This window comes from Perognathus longimembris, chromosome 19, assembly GCF_023159225.1.
Source record: "Perognathus longimembris pacificus isolate PPM17 chromosome 19, ASM2315922v1, whole genome shotgun sequence".
In the NCBI taxonomy this organism is placed as follows: domain Eukaryota; kingdom Metazoa; phylum Chordata; class Mammalia; order Rodentia; family Heteromyidae; genus Perognathus; species Perognathus longimembris.
Window position 1 is genome coordinate 36,455,561 of NC_063179.1, and position 17,823 is coordinate 36,473,383.

General features: G+C 36.8%; 1 protein-coding gene across 1 annotated transcript in view; it reads right to left on the reverse strand.

The window, feature by feature from the left end:
- Pde4d (phosphodiesterase 4D) overlaps positions 1–17,823 on the reverse strand; it is a 1,139,603-nt gene that overhangs the window by 1,060,634 nt on the left and 61,146 nt on the right. Inside the window, exon 2 of the mRNA XM_048368311.1 lies at positions 7,197–7,330. Coding sequence (XP_048224268.1) covers positions 7,197–7,238 — 42 coding nt within the window. The 5' untranslated portion in view covers positions 7,239–7,330. The remainder of the gene's footprint in view (positions 1–7,196; positions 7,331–17,823) is intronic.

The following is a 17,823-nucleotide window of genomic DNA, read 5'->3' on the forward strand; positions in this document are numbered from 1 at the left end:
TTACCCAATTGTTCCTTATCCAGGAAAATTTTTTTTCAACTACTCTAAAATAATCTGTATTTCTGTAACAATGAGTGTAATTGGCAATTAGGGCACATTATTCACAGTTTAAAATATCTCTACCAAACAAGACCCCACGATGTGATGGAGAACAAGTGTATAAAGAATTGAGACAGAAAGGATTTCTGGCTCCCTGTGAAGAATTTAAGATTATCAGAGGATACAAATGATTGATCAGAATTGGAGTGACAGGATGAAGAAATCATTTTAACGAATTATATTCATTCAGGTGTCAATACGCTCTGTGACAATGGAGAAAACAAATACTTTCTTCACCTTGGATGCCCAGAACTTAACACCCAGATACCAGGTACATATATTTTGGCTTTTTGTAATTAAAAATATGCACTGAAAGTTATGGAAATAGCCAAATAAGATACCCTACAACAAATTAGTGAATCAAGAAAATGTGGTACATATATAAATAATGAAATTTTACTCATGCATTAGAAAGAAAATTATTATGTCATTTTCAGGGAAACAGATGGATCTGGAACAAATCATGTTAAGTGAAGTAAAACAGGCTCATTGAGAAAAATGACAACTTTTCTTTATGCGTAGAAGCCAGATTTAAAAAACAAACAAAAAAAAAAAACAAAAAAAAAACACCTTGACTGGAAAGCAGGAATAATGGTCAAAGTCAGGACATCTCCAAACTAACAAGTTCCTACTGAAGTTTATTTCTAATAGAAACATGGTAGGGATATCATTGTAATTTTACTTTGTACCTGTACTCTTCAAAGCACTTTACCTACAAGACCTCTGAACTTCTTTGGCCCCTAAAATGTTATCACAAACAAAACAACATTTTTTTAAAAAAACACATTTTTTTCCATACTCAACTTTGTCAGGAGTCTACACTGTTAGAACCATATCAGTCTTATAATTTCGGTGTTGATAAAGATGGCCGAGAATTGAGGCCAGTCTGGGAAGCAATCTATTATTTCTACTTCAACCGTAAACCCCTCCATCTATCTTACAGCAGTAGTGGTGAGGAATAATGAATGCAGACAGCTTTGAAATGCCATAACAAAATCCATCATCCCTTGCAAATTTCTCTTTGGTCTGCCATCTCAAGACAGGCACAGCAGAATGAGACAGAGATGAAATGCCATAAATGAGTCATTCTGGGTCATTATGAGAATGATTGCTTCCAAAAAATAACAAACCCCAACTAACGTAAAAGGTAACTAGAAAAATATATTTTGTATTTAAAAAGTAGGATAATGTTTGTTTATAAACACTGGACAGTGTTTTTAAGGATGCCTGTGAAAAGGAGTAATTTTAGAGTACCACTGGCATATTTCATCAGATGGTCTGCCAGCTTCTGTGTCCAAAACCAACAGCCTGCTTAGGTGAACTTTAAATTCAGTATGAGAGAATTTTCCATATACCCTGTGTCCTCCAAACAGCCACAGTTCTGAATAAATTCTAAACCAAAATTCTATCCGAAACAACAGGGAATATCAATTAAAGGCATCTGGTGAGTGACAAACGTATCCAAATGTAGAAGATCCAAAAGAAGCCTAGGTCAAACAGAGGGCAATGTCATCAAGAAAGCAAATCCAATTTGGCAGGTGATGTCTTGAATTTCTTCAAACTGAGAGGAAGAAAATGATTTGGGGTCCTAGGAATTTGGGAATTTAATGCACAGTCCTACACATGATACTTCTCAGTTCAATACACAAGAGAATTGATTAATGAAGAGAATTAAAACATATCCAGCTCACTCACCAGATGAGATTTATGAAAATTCATGAGCTCAGAGAATGATAACAGAGATACTATAAAGAACAGTGTTTTAATTTTTAATAATGCCTAATTTTAAAATATATTCACTCCATGGGCATTTTAGTATTCTTCCTCCACCTCTGTATCTTTCCTTCTATCTCTGGTTTGCCCCCAAATCAGTAAGGCTGTGGGCTTTTGCTTAGAGAATGGAGATCACTTATGAACATCTGAAAAAGTATCTTGAATGGTAAATCCATTAATGGGACAAGGAACTTCAGAGACCTGTGCCATTGGACTGATATTGTGTCTTCTGTAAAGAAATGGAAAGAACTGAAAAAAAATTATGTTAAATGAAGGAATACAGGCCCAAAGACACAAAAGTTGCTGGTTTTTCCTCATATGTGAAAGTCATCATTAGCTCTTTGGGTGGTATGTAAGCACATACAAATGTATTAAGTGAAATATGGTAGATCCAAGAAAGAACTCAATTAGTGTACTTTCCTGGAAAAGCAAAGTCAAATTTCGAGAAAATGCACACCAGAAAATGGGTCTTGAAAGAAGTGGGGTGGAGTCAATGGGAGATGGTTACATGAAAGAAGAGATGGGTGAAGAGAAAGCAATCAAGAATTCAATGCACATCCTACAAAATTAAGAAAAACAGAAGAAGGGGTGGGTTGAGATGGGAAGGAAGGGTGAGAATGTTGAAAGGGGACACACTGATCAAAATACAGTTTATTCAAAAACTACTTGTAAAATGGCAACTCCTTTATTCAACTCCATAAAGATAATTTTTAAAGGAAAATAAGATAAAATGAAAAACAGAAATGATAAAATAGTGTGAAATGCCCGTAGGATTGTTATATACATTGGCAGTATTTGGAAGAGTAAAATATACCTAAAATATATATTTAGAAAACCAAATAATATGAAATAAGCAGAAGCATGCATCTTGATAGAAGGGAATAACAGTTGTGAGAGAATTAGACACTAAAACATCATCATGACAAATTTCTTAACACACTCTCAAAACAAGTTTCTTTTTTTTTCAAAATTTTATTATCAAACTGATGTACAAAGAGGTTATAGTTTCATACGTTAGGCATTGGATACATTTCTTGTACTGTTTGTTACCTTGTCCTTCATACCCCCCTCCCCCCTCCCCCTTACCCTTTCCCTCCCTGAGGTGTTCAGTTCGCTTACACCAAACAGTTTTGCAAGTATTGCTTTTGTAGTTGTTTGTCTTTTTTTACCCTGTGTCTCTCAATTTTGGTATTCCCTTTCAATTTCCTAGTTCCAATACCAGTATACACGGTTTCCAATATACTCAGATAAGATTACAGAGATAGTGTAGGTACAACCACAGGAAGGTGATACAAGAACATCATCAATAATAGAAGCTACAGATACACATGGGATGTTGAAAGTAGCTACAACTGTGATATAACAATTGTCTCCATAACATGGAGTTCATTTCACTTAGCATCATCTTATGTGTTCATAAGGGTATAGCTATTGGGCCTTGTGATGCTCTGCTCTGACTTGCCTAAACCTGTACTAATTATTCCCAATAAGGGAGACCATAAAGTCCATGTTTCTTTGGGTCTGGCTCACTTCACTTAGTATAATTTTTTCCAAGTCCTTCCATTTCCTTACAAATGGGGCAATGTCATTCTTTCTGATAGAGGGATAAAATTCCATTGTGTATATGTACCACATTTTCCTGACCCATTCAAAAGAAGTTTCTTTAAAGATCTTATTTGAATCATTTTCAGTGCTAAAAGATTTAGCAATATGTAGATTGTACAATATCAGTCACTACAGTTTGGGCTTAAATATCACAGTGACTTACTGAAATAAGAATATTGCACTCAGCTGGGTCCAGGTGGCTCATGGATATTTTCTTGGCTACGTGGAAGACTGACACTGAAAAGACTGAAGTTCAAAGCTAACCCAGACCAAATAAAAAAAAAATGCTACCATCTCACTGGAGGAAGCTGAACATAATGGTGCATGATTGTCAACCCAGCTACAACAAGAAATAAAAAACAGCTAAATCACAGTGCAGGTACAAGTTGGGCAAAGAGTAAAACCACATCTCAAAATAACAGTGTGAAAGGCAGCTGGAAGTCAAGTGCTGGTGGCCCTTGTTTGTCACCTTAGCTATATAGGAATATGAAACTTTGGGACCAACCCAAGCTGAACAGTTTACTTGAGTGCATCTCCAGAATCTCCACAATAACCAGCAAAGAAATAGAGTTTGAGATATGACTTAATTGTACATACATACATATGTATATACATACATACACACATATATGTGGGTATCTATGTAGATCTACATATATATAAATATATATGTATATATACATAGGTATGTGTTTGTGTCCAGACATAGCAGCTTAAAATCCCAAATACTAAGAAAACAGAGGTGGATTTATAATCCCAACTACTACAAGACAGACGCAGGACAATTGGGAATTTAAAGTCTGCCTAGGAAAAAGTAAGAGTCTATGTCAAAAACAAAATATAAGCCAAAGGGCTAGAATCATGGTTCAAATGGTAGAGAACTGACAAGTATGCTCAAGATACTGGGTCCTGTTCTCAACATTGTCATCCTCATCATCGTCATTGTCATCCTCATCATCGTCATTGTCATCCTCATCATCGAACTCTGTTATGGATTAAAGTTTTGTCTCATCTAATTTCATACTTTGAATGCCTAACTCCTAATATGATGGTATATTGAGGTGGGGCATAATCAAGTTAAATAAGATCCGAATAAGGACCTATGAAATAGTGGCCTAGTAAGACTTGAGAGGGCTTACTCTTTCTCCTTTCCATGTGAAACAAGAAGAGTTTGTCTACAATAAGATAGCCCTTAGCAGAGCAGAACTGATGAACATTTAGATCTTGTTTTTCACAGATTCCAGAACTTTGAGAAAATAACTTTTCATTTAATCCATCTAGTCTATGACCCAAACTGACTAACTTACTCTCTTTGACTCAGTGCCTTGATTGTGTATTTACTTGAGAATTAATGTTCAATTTGTGAATCAGCATATGACCTAGGATCATAAAACTCCAAGCTAGTAATAAACAGAATTCTCACCTAAGTCAACTACTCAGCTTATGCTCCTATCTTTTGCACACTGTAAGGGTTGGCGAAGTGGTCTTGCAAGCTACACCTGAATCTCTCCCATAGGAAGAAATCACTAATAAGGTGATTGCTTAAAAATGATCTCCCTCCTATTGTCTTTGTATATTTTTGTCTACAGTGACATACACAAGACCTACAGAGTGACATGCAGATAGGAATAGAAATTCTCTTAATATTTAAAGTATCTCTGGGTTTCAAATGATCATATTGCCCAAGAACAGTCATAGATTCTAAATCAAATTAATTATAAACTTTCCTTACAAAACACAGGGTTCATTTACTTCCAAGTATAAAATTTTTTATTCTGTCATGACAAACACTTAAAAAGTCGGGTGTACATGTGTGTGACATTCTTAGAACGATGTAAACTTCTGAAGCCATAAAGTGACAATTTTTAACTAGGTAACATAGGCCTTTAATTAAGGGGGAGCATTTTCCTTATGCTGGTGGGTTTGGAAGAAACTAGGAAGCAGTAGGACATGAGCTGCACTGTTGACATTTGGACAAATGTAGGCAACTCAAATTTTCTTAGGGAAGCTTGACCCTTTCCACCAATATGAAATATTGGTGACAAGACAAATACAAATGGAAATCTTCCAGCCTCATTAAGTACTCGCAAGACCTTACAGTCAAGGCTCAGTTAATCATTTGCTTTTAGAATGTTTTTCCTCCAAGAACAAGGAAGTGTCTAATGATATATTTTAATTAGACAAAATTGTCTCCATTTCACCTTCATACATTTTTCTCCTAATACATGTCTGTGAAAATAAAGTGTGATATTAATAGTTTGTTTTCATACTTAATTTATAATGAGAAAACAGAGTAATAGAAAGATATATTTGCAGTTTGGTAATTTGCATGCAGTTCACTTTTATTATAATAAGCAACTCTGTATGATAATAACTGAAACTCTAAAATCTGGTTCTTTTATGTTATGCAAAATCTACTATTAAAACAAGTGAAGGTGAACTTTGCCTCAGATTTTGTTGAATTTACTTGGTTAAATACTAAGCATAGTACTCATATTCGCCATTAAATATAGTACTCATATTCGCCATATATTTTCATTTTCTAAGAAACCTTGCTGGGAAGTAGAAAGAATGATGGGAAAGGTGACATTGATCAAGATGCTTTGGACGCATAAACTGACAGGGAAAAATGAAGCCCATCTGTACAACTACTTAAAGATAATAAAAAGTAGAAATAAATTTTAAAAGAATATGTGAAGCTTGCGCATTTATACATAGCTAATAAATGGTAACGTTAACATTTGACCACTAGAAAAAAATACTAGAATAAAGAAAGGAAGAAATCCCGTTGGGTATCCCGCATTTTCCACTCCACATGCTTGTGCTTCACTCTCAAAATGCTAGATCCTAACTCTGTAGAAAAAAAAGAAAATGAAAGATAGCTTGGGGCTGTCACAACACAATCAGTAGATGCAACATAGAATGCTCTCATACTAAAGAAATGTGTTTGCATTTGTGGTTTTCCTGTGCCTTCAAATGAATGCTCCTACGTCATAAGCACATCTGTTTGGATGCCTTCTCCCCCTTGGGTATGTGAACAAAGAACATGCTTTGAGCTTGCCTGATGGAAATTAGCAGTCTGCTTTTATCCTTGCCTTGTGTGGCTTTCTTTGAGTTGCTCTATTTGTTCATGTTTCCTTTCCTAAGCTAAGAAGAGACTAAAAATTATCATGAGTTTCCAAGAAGTTGGAAACAATGCTTAACCTCTCTATCAGGAGGATGTCCATTTAAAAATGTTTTTTTAAAAAAAGATTAAAAAGAAAGATTATAGAAACCCATACCAAGGTAGGAAACTCATAGAAGAAATAAATTTCAGAATGTGATCGGTTTATAAGTACCTTTGACATAATTTCAATTTATGATTTTTTAAATTTGCTCAGAAAGTTGGAGAAAGAAATCAAGATATAAGTTCTTCAACTTTAATTTTTAACAGCATATTTTTGACTCAAAAATCAGAGTGTTAAGTATCATACTAGTAGCCTTATATGAATGAGACATAAGGCACAAAAATTGGTTGAAAGAGAATTCCCACCAAATGTCAACCAGGCCATACAAACAAATCTTCATTTGTTAATGAGTTGCATACAGTTAGTGAATTCAAAGTTAACTAATGCTTTCCCAGAAGCCTAATCATAACACAAAATTAAAGTCCAAAAGAAACAATAAAAAGTTACATGTACACACTTTCCGAAAAGAAATAAAAAGTGAAAGGTACTTACACTTTTGCTCCGAGAAAGCAAATCACCCGAATTCCTTTCCATGGTGGTGTTCTAAGGCCTTTACACAGCACTAGTCGTTTTCAACGCCAATGCTCTCACTGCAACAATCATCCACTCAGAAGCCAACTGGAATGCTGGAAAAAAAAAAAAAAGGCAAGGAAATGTTTAATCAAGTATATGATTAACACGTGCACTTTGAAATGCTATCTTAGACCAGGACAATAATTCTTAAATAATTCATTACAACAGGCTAAAATGGTCATGTGTTTAAAGCCATAAAAGTACACACAAGCAATATTTCCAAAACAGCTTTTGTTAAATGTAAGTTAGAGATGTCAAGCTCCATCTGTTTGCCATTGATTATTCAAGTCTACATTTTTTAGTAGCTGAAATAAATCAGTACAGTAGCCTCAACCTCAGTTAAACGCGTGAAAATGAAGACAACTGATTTATGATATGTGCTGATTCTTGCTGGGACAGCTAAGAACACCTCAGTTTTCCACTGAGGGTAGTGCTGTGCCCCTCTGAGAGAAACTTACCTATGTCTGAAAGGAAAGTGGGTGATCTGCATCATGGCTCTTGTTTCATTAGCAAAAATTCGGTAGGACGGTAGGACCATCCCAGTGGCTCTGCAGTCAATTTAGCGAGTTCTGGACCTCATTAGTTCGAAAAGGTTGTAAAGAATGCTTGAAGAAGCTAAGGGTAGTTTAGCTACTTAGCAATAACTGCTATTTCAAAGAATATCTCCAAAGTAGTTGCCACTTGAAAATACTGATAGTCCTATTATCTAACCTTTGCTTTCCACTGGACACTCAGAAGGAAAGTCTTTGTTTTGAAGAAAGAAAATTGAATAGCAATATGGGGGTGTGTTCATTTCTAATATTCCACCACATCTGGACATGACTTACATATTCATAGAAGACTTTTGCATGTGGGCTGTAGTGCCTTTGGGGAAAGCACTTACCCTAAAAACAAAAAGAGGATGAGGAGATGGACTTGACAAAACACAAAATTTCTGACAATAAAGACAGTGGCTGATGTAGGTACAGGCTGCTAATAGCAGCCTGTCCTTCTCTGAAACACTTGTATTTGAGACTTAGCAAACAGGATAATAGCAACCAAAGGCTAAAGAAATAGATTCTAAGCCAGGCACGGGTGGCTCATGCCTGTAAATCCTAGTTACTCAGTAGGCTGAGATCTGAGGATAGCAGTTCAAAGTCACTCAGGCAGGAAAGTCTGTGAGATTTTTATCTCCAATTATCCACCCGAAAACTACAAGTAGCTCTGTGGCTTAAGTGGTAGATCACTATCCTTGACCTAAAGAGCTCAAGGACAGTGCCCAGGTCCAGAGTCCAAGCCCCACAACCGACTAACAGCAAAGAAAGGAGTAGGTCTTAGTAAACTGTTTGAAAATAGGCAGTAGTTAAATTATACAGTGAAAATATAAATAAAACAACCAGGCACAAATGGCTCACACCTGTCATCCTAGTTACTCAAAATGCTGAGATCTCTCAGTTCAAAGCCCGAAAATTATGCTTAGCTCTCACTACCAACAAGCCAGAAGTGGGCATGTGGCTCAAGCAATTGAGTGCCTGCCTTGAGGTAAAAAGCTAAGTGAGAGCACAAGGCCTTAAGTTCAAACCCCAGTACCAGTACACAGGAGAGACAGAAAGAACAAAAATTGACATTAACTATCTTCTTATTACGAAAAAAGGAAAACATTGGGAGAGAGCAGGGAGCACATTGCACTAATATGAATCCACACACAAGGCCCTCCCTCAGTGCCCAGTGCAAGTCCTCTTCCCTAAGCCCTCCCACACCTTGCAACAAGTGCTCTCTCCAAGCTTAAAAGCCTGTTTGGAACATGTACAAGTAATCCCTCGAAGGTTTCTTAAAATCAAAGGGAGGTGTTTTTAGAGAGACCAGTGGTCCCCCAGAGATCCTCCAGCCAGGTAGAGATAGACACAGAGAAATGGAGTTTATGTTTGCTAAGAATATTGCTAGATGCAACTTCAGGACCCAAAAGTACACAGAATGAAGCCTTCTTCTGAGATTAATGAAAATGCCTGCCTAACGGTAAGAGAAAAATGCACAAGAATACACAATAAAATGTTAGCTTCTAGGCAAATGCTTTTACTTTCGGTGTGTATGGATGTTTTTAAAGAGAGGCAAGTTTGGAGAAAGGGATTAATCCTCAAAGCAAAAGTACTCAGCTATTCTACGTGGGGGAATTGGGTCACCTTTACAGAGTAGGTATGATGTTGAGTATGTCACAGGTCCTCAGAAAAAGAAATAGACAGATATAATATTATTATGAACTAGACACTTTATACCTTGGAAGAAAAAGAAACCTAGATAACGCTGTGGTAAACTTAACACATTATCAAAGGAAAACTCATTTAAAACATTTAATTATTCATTCAGTATGTAATGAGAACCCTTAGGGAAATCATGCGCTAGTTGTTCCTGGTGAGTTAGTGACTCAATGGTTTTAAATTAACAAATCAGTCAAATTAGACAAAGAGTGGAATTGATCTGATAAGGTTTGCTAAATTAATCATGGTTTTCACAAATCTGACTTCAAAACCCATCATTAAGAGATACTTTCCCACGGGAATTAAAGACCTATAGAAATTTGAGTAGGCAAGAAAGTTTCATTGGAAACTGAGTAAGATTGGCTTTCTCAGTCTGCATACCTAAGAGAAAGGCTAGAACCTACAAAGCTGTACAAACTTTGGAATCACCTAGGCAATCAATTGGCATCCTGTTTTGCCTTAGGTAAAAACCTCTCTAGGAAAAAGGGGGATCCTAATATATATGCATTTGGAGCACAAAAGAAGCAATATGTATAATGCAGTACCTAGGAGAATTCTTGGTACTTAAGATGGATGTGGACATCCTCACCATTGTTACCTTTTCTTCCCTTACCATTAAATGGCAACCTACAAAAGGAACAATCTTACCTGTTTTCATTTCCTCCGAAAGAACAAAACTCTCCCCAAAGTACAGAAACATATACTTCTGCAAGGGTCTCAGAAATAAACAGACACCATGCTAATATTAGGCTCACTCAGGATGGTTTAGTAAAGTCTATGTAAGAAGATAGAGAAGAGTAGAGGAATCCCCAAAGGACAGTAGGATCTGTATCTGGCAATCATGGGGGTTTTGCCCTTTGGGCCAAGTAGAGGCTAAAGATCACGGTGGATGGCTTAGATGAGGGAGGTTAATGTTTGGGACTCACACTAAGCCTCAGATGACCCTAGAAGGAAGGAGATGAGGGAAAGCAGGTGACCTCACTTTTTCCCTCCCTCCAGGAACCCTGCCAGGATTCCCCTCTCAGTTACCAAATTCAATTACCCTGAGGGCAAAGGAAGTTTCCAGTGAGCATGCCTTGCATTAGCATTTCAGGACAGAAGGCCTCCTAGTGTAGGACAGGTGGAAAGGGAAGACCACGGGGGAAATTGGACAAGTGTCTCACAAATTTGGTCTGGGATTTAGCAAGAGGATTGGATTTTTCTGCTACTTCATTCATCCTGAGAAAAAATACCTATCACTTATCTTTAATCCTTTCAATAACCCTGAGAGCTAGACATTGTTAATGTATTATCTCTGTTGTAGGAAAGAGAGAATTGGTTCCAGAAAATGAAGCCAATTGCGCAGCAAACAACAAAACCAGAATTCAAACCTGATCTGTCTGCCTCTATGGTCTGCATGGTGTGCATTTTTATCCACAATGCCCCACTGCTTTGCTACTGAAATCATGAATTATCCACAAGGGCTAATCACTGCAAATATCAAAGTTATGCTTGCCTACACCAAAGAATGTTTGATAAAAAGGTTTACTCTCTGGAAAGTAGTTTTCTCAGTTCCCATAAATTCCTCCTTTGGCAAAGATGATACAATTAGATAGCAGAAAACATTTCTCCCTCCAGTACACTGGAAGGAAAAGCAGGAAAGCAAACACTGGCATATGGGATTCCATTATGATAGGAGTTCCCCCATAAAAGTTAATTAGGGAGAAGGAAGAATCCACTCTTGCAAGGAAAAATATTTTAGAAATAACAATGAAGAGAAGAAGGCAGGTAAGATAGATGAAATTGGAGTACTTGGATAAAGTGCACATTTTTGCTGCAAGGATAAGAGAGTTAAGATAGATTTTTTTTTTTTGGAGGACAAGTGTTTATAGGGGAGAAAATACACTGAACTGGCCATCACAAAGAGTCCTCGTTTCTTTCATCACTGTGCCCATATGCAAGAACTAGGTGGTACCAAGAAAATGCCTTCTGTTTTCCCTCTGCCAGTTGCTTGCTTTAATGGAGAGTGGAGATAACAGAATCTCTCCAGGCCACCTAACACAGCTGAGAGCGAAACAGAAATGGTTAGGCAGAAGGAATAAAAAGTGGCCAATATAACACGTAACAGATAATAAGTGGCCCATCCTGATGTATCTTGTTCCCATAATGCTTCTTGCTCCTACTCAAATGCTCCCTCCATTAATGGCTGAGAGCTCTTACTCAAATTCTTCTCATAATGCCCTAGCTGTCAGCTCAACCAATGAAAAGAGTGGGGTGGAACCTATACAAGCCATCAAGCAATCAGTACAAAGCCCAGGAGAGGAGATAATAGGATGAGCCTGATGCTATAGTAACTGCCAGTCAGGCCCCAGTGGCTCACACCTGTAATTCTAGCAACTCAGGAAGCTGAGAGCTAAGGATCCTAGTTCAAAATCAGCCTAGGAAGGAAAGTCCAGGAAACTCTTATCTGGAAATGAAGCTGTGGTTCAAGTGGTAGAGTACTAGCCTTGAGCAAAAAAGTTTAAGAATAGCACTCACGCCCTGAGTTCAGGACACAATAAGCAAGTTTTTTAAAAATAAAAAATATATAATAACTACCCTCCAAGAGGACTCCATTTAACTCCTCTTTGAGACATGTGTTCAAATGGAGAGTCTTCTTATTTCCCTTCCATGGCTTTCCTTTCCCTTTTGAATAAATTTACTGTGTTTAACTTAAACATTTTCTTGTCTTTTCATTCTCTGTAGATGGAAAAACAAATCTCTTCCCCTAGATGGCATCAGACCTGTTGAAAGTTTCTGGAAATTATAAACTTCTCTGAAAATATAATTTTATTCATTTAAACAGAAAATATACCAATGGCTAATAATTTAAGTACGAGAAACTTTCCAGTTATCCCCAAGTATCAGAAAAGCTATTGGACAGGTTTTATGCAATTCAGGAGACTTTCCTATTCTTTTTCTCCCACAGAGTAATTCTGAGTTTATGTAGTGACTGTCAAAATCATAAAACCACTCAAATGTCTTAATTTCAAAAGACTCCTGAGCATCTGTGTGCTAGACACTGACTGAGCTAAGCTACCAGATAAATGTTACAGACTTAAAAGAAAGAAGATTCAGATAGCATTGTATATGAATGATGGAGAGATAATCAATTAGATCTGTCTACACTTTAAGATCTTCTCTCCTTAGCCAAAAGAGAAACTTTTTCAGAGCAAAACATTGACATCAAATTAAGAACTTTTTTTTGAGCATAGAGCTTGGACCTTACTATATTAAGCAAGCACAAGGCCATTGAACTGTATCTCGAAGCCCCTTAATTCGATTCCAATGGAAACATAATTAAATAAATCACATTACAAAGTACCCTTACTATACAAGACAGCCTTAACCCAAAAAAGCAATCCGATTTTTCCTAAGAAAACTTTAGTTACTGGTTAATCTTTTCAATGTCCACTAATTTTCCCTCTTCATATAGAAGAGAGATATCATTAGTATCTGTCTAAAACTAGTTGCATTGGATACAATGACAGTTGTTCTCCTGCTGAATATGTGACTGAGAGAAAGGAAGAAAGTACTTGGCCTTTTGCTTACATGTTCTAAAATTTCTGTTACTTGTGCATGAAGAGGATGGAGACATTGGTCTGGATCTAACAATGAGAATGAATATTTCCTGCAACTGATGTCTGACTTGTTTCCAGGTACTCAGTGCAGTTTTTCCTTAACTGTGCTCCTGTTGCTAATAAGTAGAATCAGAGATTCAGAGAGATAATCCAGGGTGAGGGCTCCTAAGGAATCTGCTGACGATCGTACAGTTACCTAGGATTACACAGAAAATTGAAAGGCTCCAGTACTCCACGCCAGTATCAGCCCAGGAGATGACACTGTCTTGCACACTGCCTTTCCTAAACTAGCTCCACAGGCCAACCCAGATGCACTACAGTCTGCCCAGTACAGTTAACAATTTGGTTCTTAGAAAGACAGCAGGCTACTTGCAACACACGAGTGGACCTGTAATCAAGTGACAGCTTGAGATCATCCTCTGCATGGGGTACCTTAGAGGAGGAGGGATGCATTTCAACTATGCAGTCAAGTGATCTGTGATTTACTTGCTAATCTGATTTTATCTCTCACTCCATTCCCCTATGTTATCCTTCCACTTAGACCAGTCTAGCCTCTCCAATCCTGGTGACCTGTTCATTTCTGCCTTCTAGTCCTAAAGTCATACTCTTAAATTATTCTTTTCATCTTTCTGAACTCTTTCTAGTCTTCAAATTTCACACAAAAAAAATCCTCTGTGGTAATAACAATTTCCCTTGCTGCTCTATGTCAAAGAGGTTTGTACCTTATCTGAATTCCAACTACCCCAAGACATGCAGTAGCACAAAATCCTCTACAATCATCGGTCTTTTTCACTAATTTTATGCTTTGTAAAATCCTTTCATTCTACAAGGTATATGATTAGGAAATGCAAGTTACTTAATATTGAAAGCAATTCATTATCATCCTTCCATTATTATCATAGTGCTCACATAATTTTGAACACTCAACAACAGCTTAATAAAAATACATTAAGCATTAACTCTATAAGAAAAGTGCGTTTTAATTAGTAAGCTAAAAATGCACAATTGGAAGCAAAATGAAATAAAAATGAAAATCTAAAGTTTCTTGTTTGTCCTTCTTACAAATTAGTAAAGTTATATTTTTAAATAAAATAATGGATAATAGCATATATTAAATAATAGCATATATAATAGCATATATAGCATATATAATAATAGCATATATTAAATATATATAACACCCTTAAAATAAAATTGTATATATGTATTTCCTATGGTGCTGATAGTCTTTGAAAATTGCATTCATTCTTTTTAAGGCATTTTCTTATAAAAGCCCAAAGCTTTACTTTGTCATATATTTTTATAAAATAATTCAAGAAGTAAATTGAAATGTGAAAGGTATTTTGCATATAAAGTCATTTTTGGCTTTGCTACTCCTAATAATGAAAATTTGGAAATAATTTAAAGGTTAAATTGTAAGGAAATAGCTAATTAAACTATGAGATCCCTCTTACTAAATGACATGAATAAATACATATATATGTATGTATACCATAATGTTTTAATTTGAAGAGGAAATACTTCTGTGGTAATATGTAGGAAAATTAAAAACAGAAGTTGTATTTGTAATATGATCCAATAACAAATTATACATGGAAGAAAATTAGAAAGAAATATAGCAAAATATGAGTTTTTATATTTAGGTACTGTGACTGTGCTATAGTTACTTCTTTAATTTAACTTTTACATATTTCTGCTTTTTCAGAATGTTGATAACTTGAGAAAACAAAGAAATACAGAATCAAGAACAGAAAGCATCTAAGTGAATATTAAAGTCAATCACCATCTCTTCATACTTCAGAGTATAACTAAAAGTGCTAGGTTTTGTTTATGAGATTGTTCTGGGGGGTTGTCAAATTGTTTATCTGAGTACTTCAGTGGATATAAAAAAGTCACTAACCATCTCTTCCCACTTTCAGAATATAACTAGAAGTGCTAGCTGCTGTTTATATGATTATTCTGGGGAAATGCGAGATTGTATGTTCATTTCTTCATTTGCTTCTGAGTCCCCAAGGTTGCTATTTCACATGTAATGTTAGACTTTGTCTTTTAAAAATCTATAGGTAGGGAATAGGCTTAGTTGGGAAAGGACAGGCAACATTTAGTTCCTTTCTCCCTGTTGCCATTATTCCCATCCTACATGGAAAGTCAACCAGAAGGCAATTTCCCTTTTTTCTTTTGAATCTAATAAGAATGGTGACAATAAAAAAGAAGATCTTCAGGCTCCACTTTACCTAGAATATAAAACAGTTTTCAAAGTCTCTTTGGGACAGTTTCTGAGAGTACAAAATGATGGGACTCAGAGAGGAATGCAAATAAAGAACTGAATTAGTAAGGAAGAGATTTGAATTTTATTGAACTGACAGAACTCAATCTACAAAATATTTTCTACCACTATACATTAGGGGGACCAGGGAGAGGAAACATGAGAGTGTTACAAGTTAGTTAGCTGGGATCCTTTTGCTCTACTTGGGTAGAAATCATGGATCGGTGAGGAGTTGCTCTTCTAGTGATGACAGTCCTAGGCCCTTAAGTGCCTAAATCCTAGGGGATGGGTTGCAAACCCAGAGGTTTACAGGCACATTCCCGAGAGACTGGGAACCACAACTGTTCAAGCTCTACATGCTCAGGATGGAGGCTTATTGCTGTAGGTTCTGATCTTCACTATCCCAGTACTTAACAGTTATTGTAATCCTCTCTTTCCAGCAGCAGTGACAAACAGTAGTAGACAGTAGGAGGCAGCAGCAGGAAGCACTTGTTAGTGAAAGAACTATAGTACAAGCCTGAAGGGCTAGGCCTCTCAGCTATGGCAACCACTAGGTTTTTAACTCTCCAGTAGCTAGTGTTGTAGCTCCAGGATCCATATTATCTGAGACCCTGGCCACCAAGGTTTGCCAGCTTCCTGGAACTCTTCCACCCACCAGGACCTTCATAGCATCCTCTTTTTTTTCGCATTGACACTTTACCCTTCCTTGCTTTCCCCTTCTACTTGTGTTCTTCCTCATTTTCTCTGCTCTATTCCCACTCGGTTTGGACCTCAGCTACTTGCTAGAGCTCTGCAGTGGAGGAATGATCAGAGCTCATCATTACTGCCAACAGTTGCCACTGCTAACTCTGCCTTGGCTGCCAACATCTTTGCTGCCGCTATCACTTTTTGGTGCCTTTGCTGCCACTTCTAACATCCTCTCCATTATCTTTGTGTTACCTGCTCAGCCTGCTCTACTAATGATAAAACTCAAAAGTAGGCCAGAAAAGACCACTCCACGAAAGTCTTTATTGAGGCTAACATTATAATATCAGCAAGCTTCCTACATTGGTATCTCTCAACTGATTCAAAAGTGAACCAAACAATCTTCTTACATAGCCAGCAAGGGGCCAAGGACATTTGCACAAACCAGTGAAGTTTTTGGTGTAATAAAACATTGCATTTTCACTAATCACTCACCTCCTTCTGGGCTACCAGAAAACGTGCTCTGGCTCTGGCCTGTGTGAGAATAGCTGCAAGGTAATCAAGGAAAGCTGCTGTTTACCCAGTAGGTTCAACTTAGCCTACTGCGTTCCAAGGTTGGTGTGGGCTTTCTGGAGCGGTCATAAAAGTAGCATGTCTTTTATTTAATGCTTCTAATGGTCCTTTGAAACAGCTACAGTATCCTCAGAGTGATCCTAAGGTTTCTAAAGCACTCATGCTACCATTACATCAGTCTGCCAGTAAGGCAGCTACGTGGTTAACCATTTCTCACTCAAAGCTAGCAGATCTACCAAGACTTACAAGCAGTTAAAATGGCCCAACCCAAACAGCTTTAATCATTTTTCATAAATCATTAAAAGAGTATTTGCAATAAAGAAATAATAGAAGTTCAACAAAGAATGAACAATTCCAACAGCATTTAACATTTAGCAATGATTAATAATGTTGAACTGCCACCGGAGGAAAAAAAACAGAAATATTAGGAAAACAATGAAATTATCAGATGGGCTCTTGCCCTATGTCCGTATCAACAAATGAAATATCCTTTTCACTATTTCAGCCTCCTAATGTCTTCCTGAACATTCTATTTAAAATGTTGCTACATCTTACTCCCTTACTCCAGATCAATTTCCCTTACTCACTCTCCTCCCTCAGAGGATGAGATGCATTTCCTCCTATATAGTCATCTTTGTCCTACTCCTACCTCTGTAAAATTATCTTTAAGTAGCTGTACAATGAAGGTGCCATATAACAAAGCAGTATATGAATATAATGCATCTGAATTAGTGTCACCCCTTTAGTATTCTCACCCCCTATCCACCCCTATCTTATTTTCTCCTCTCTTACCTAACTCTTTGTCTCTCCCTTCAAGCTCTAAATATTCTCTTCAGAGTACCCTCACTCAGCAAAAGGAAATAATCTTCATAAATCCTACGTTATCTCTTCTTTAGATATCCTCTCTTCTTTATAACCCAAAGATTGGCTTTTAATTTTCCCCAATCCCTCCATCCCATTCTCTGTCTCTTAGCCCAATGCACTCCTTTTACATTTAGTATCTTTTCTCTAATGATCTGAGCCTTCTGTATTACAAAATGTAACAAGCTATTCATAAAATATCTAACTAGACTCCTTTCCTATAGCATTGTTATTTCTTCCAGAAAGTCTTTGCTTCCCTGTCTGCTGTGATATTACTCTCTTCTGGTTCTCCATCTGATTTTTTTCTTCTTCTTCTCCTTCTTTTTTTT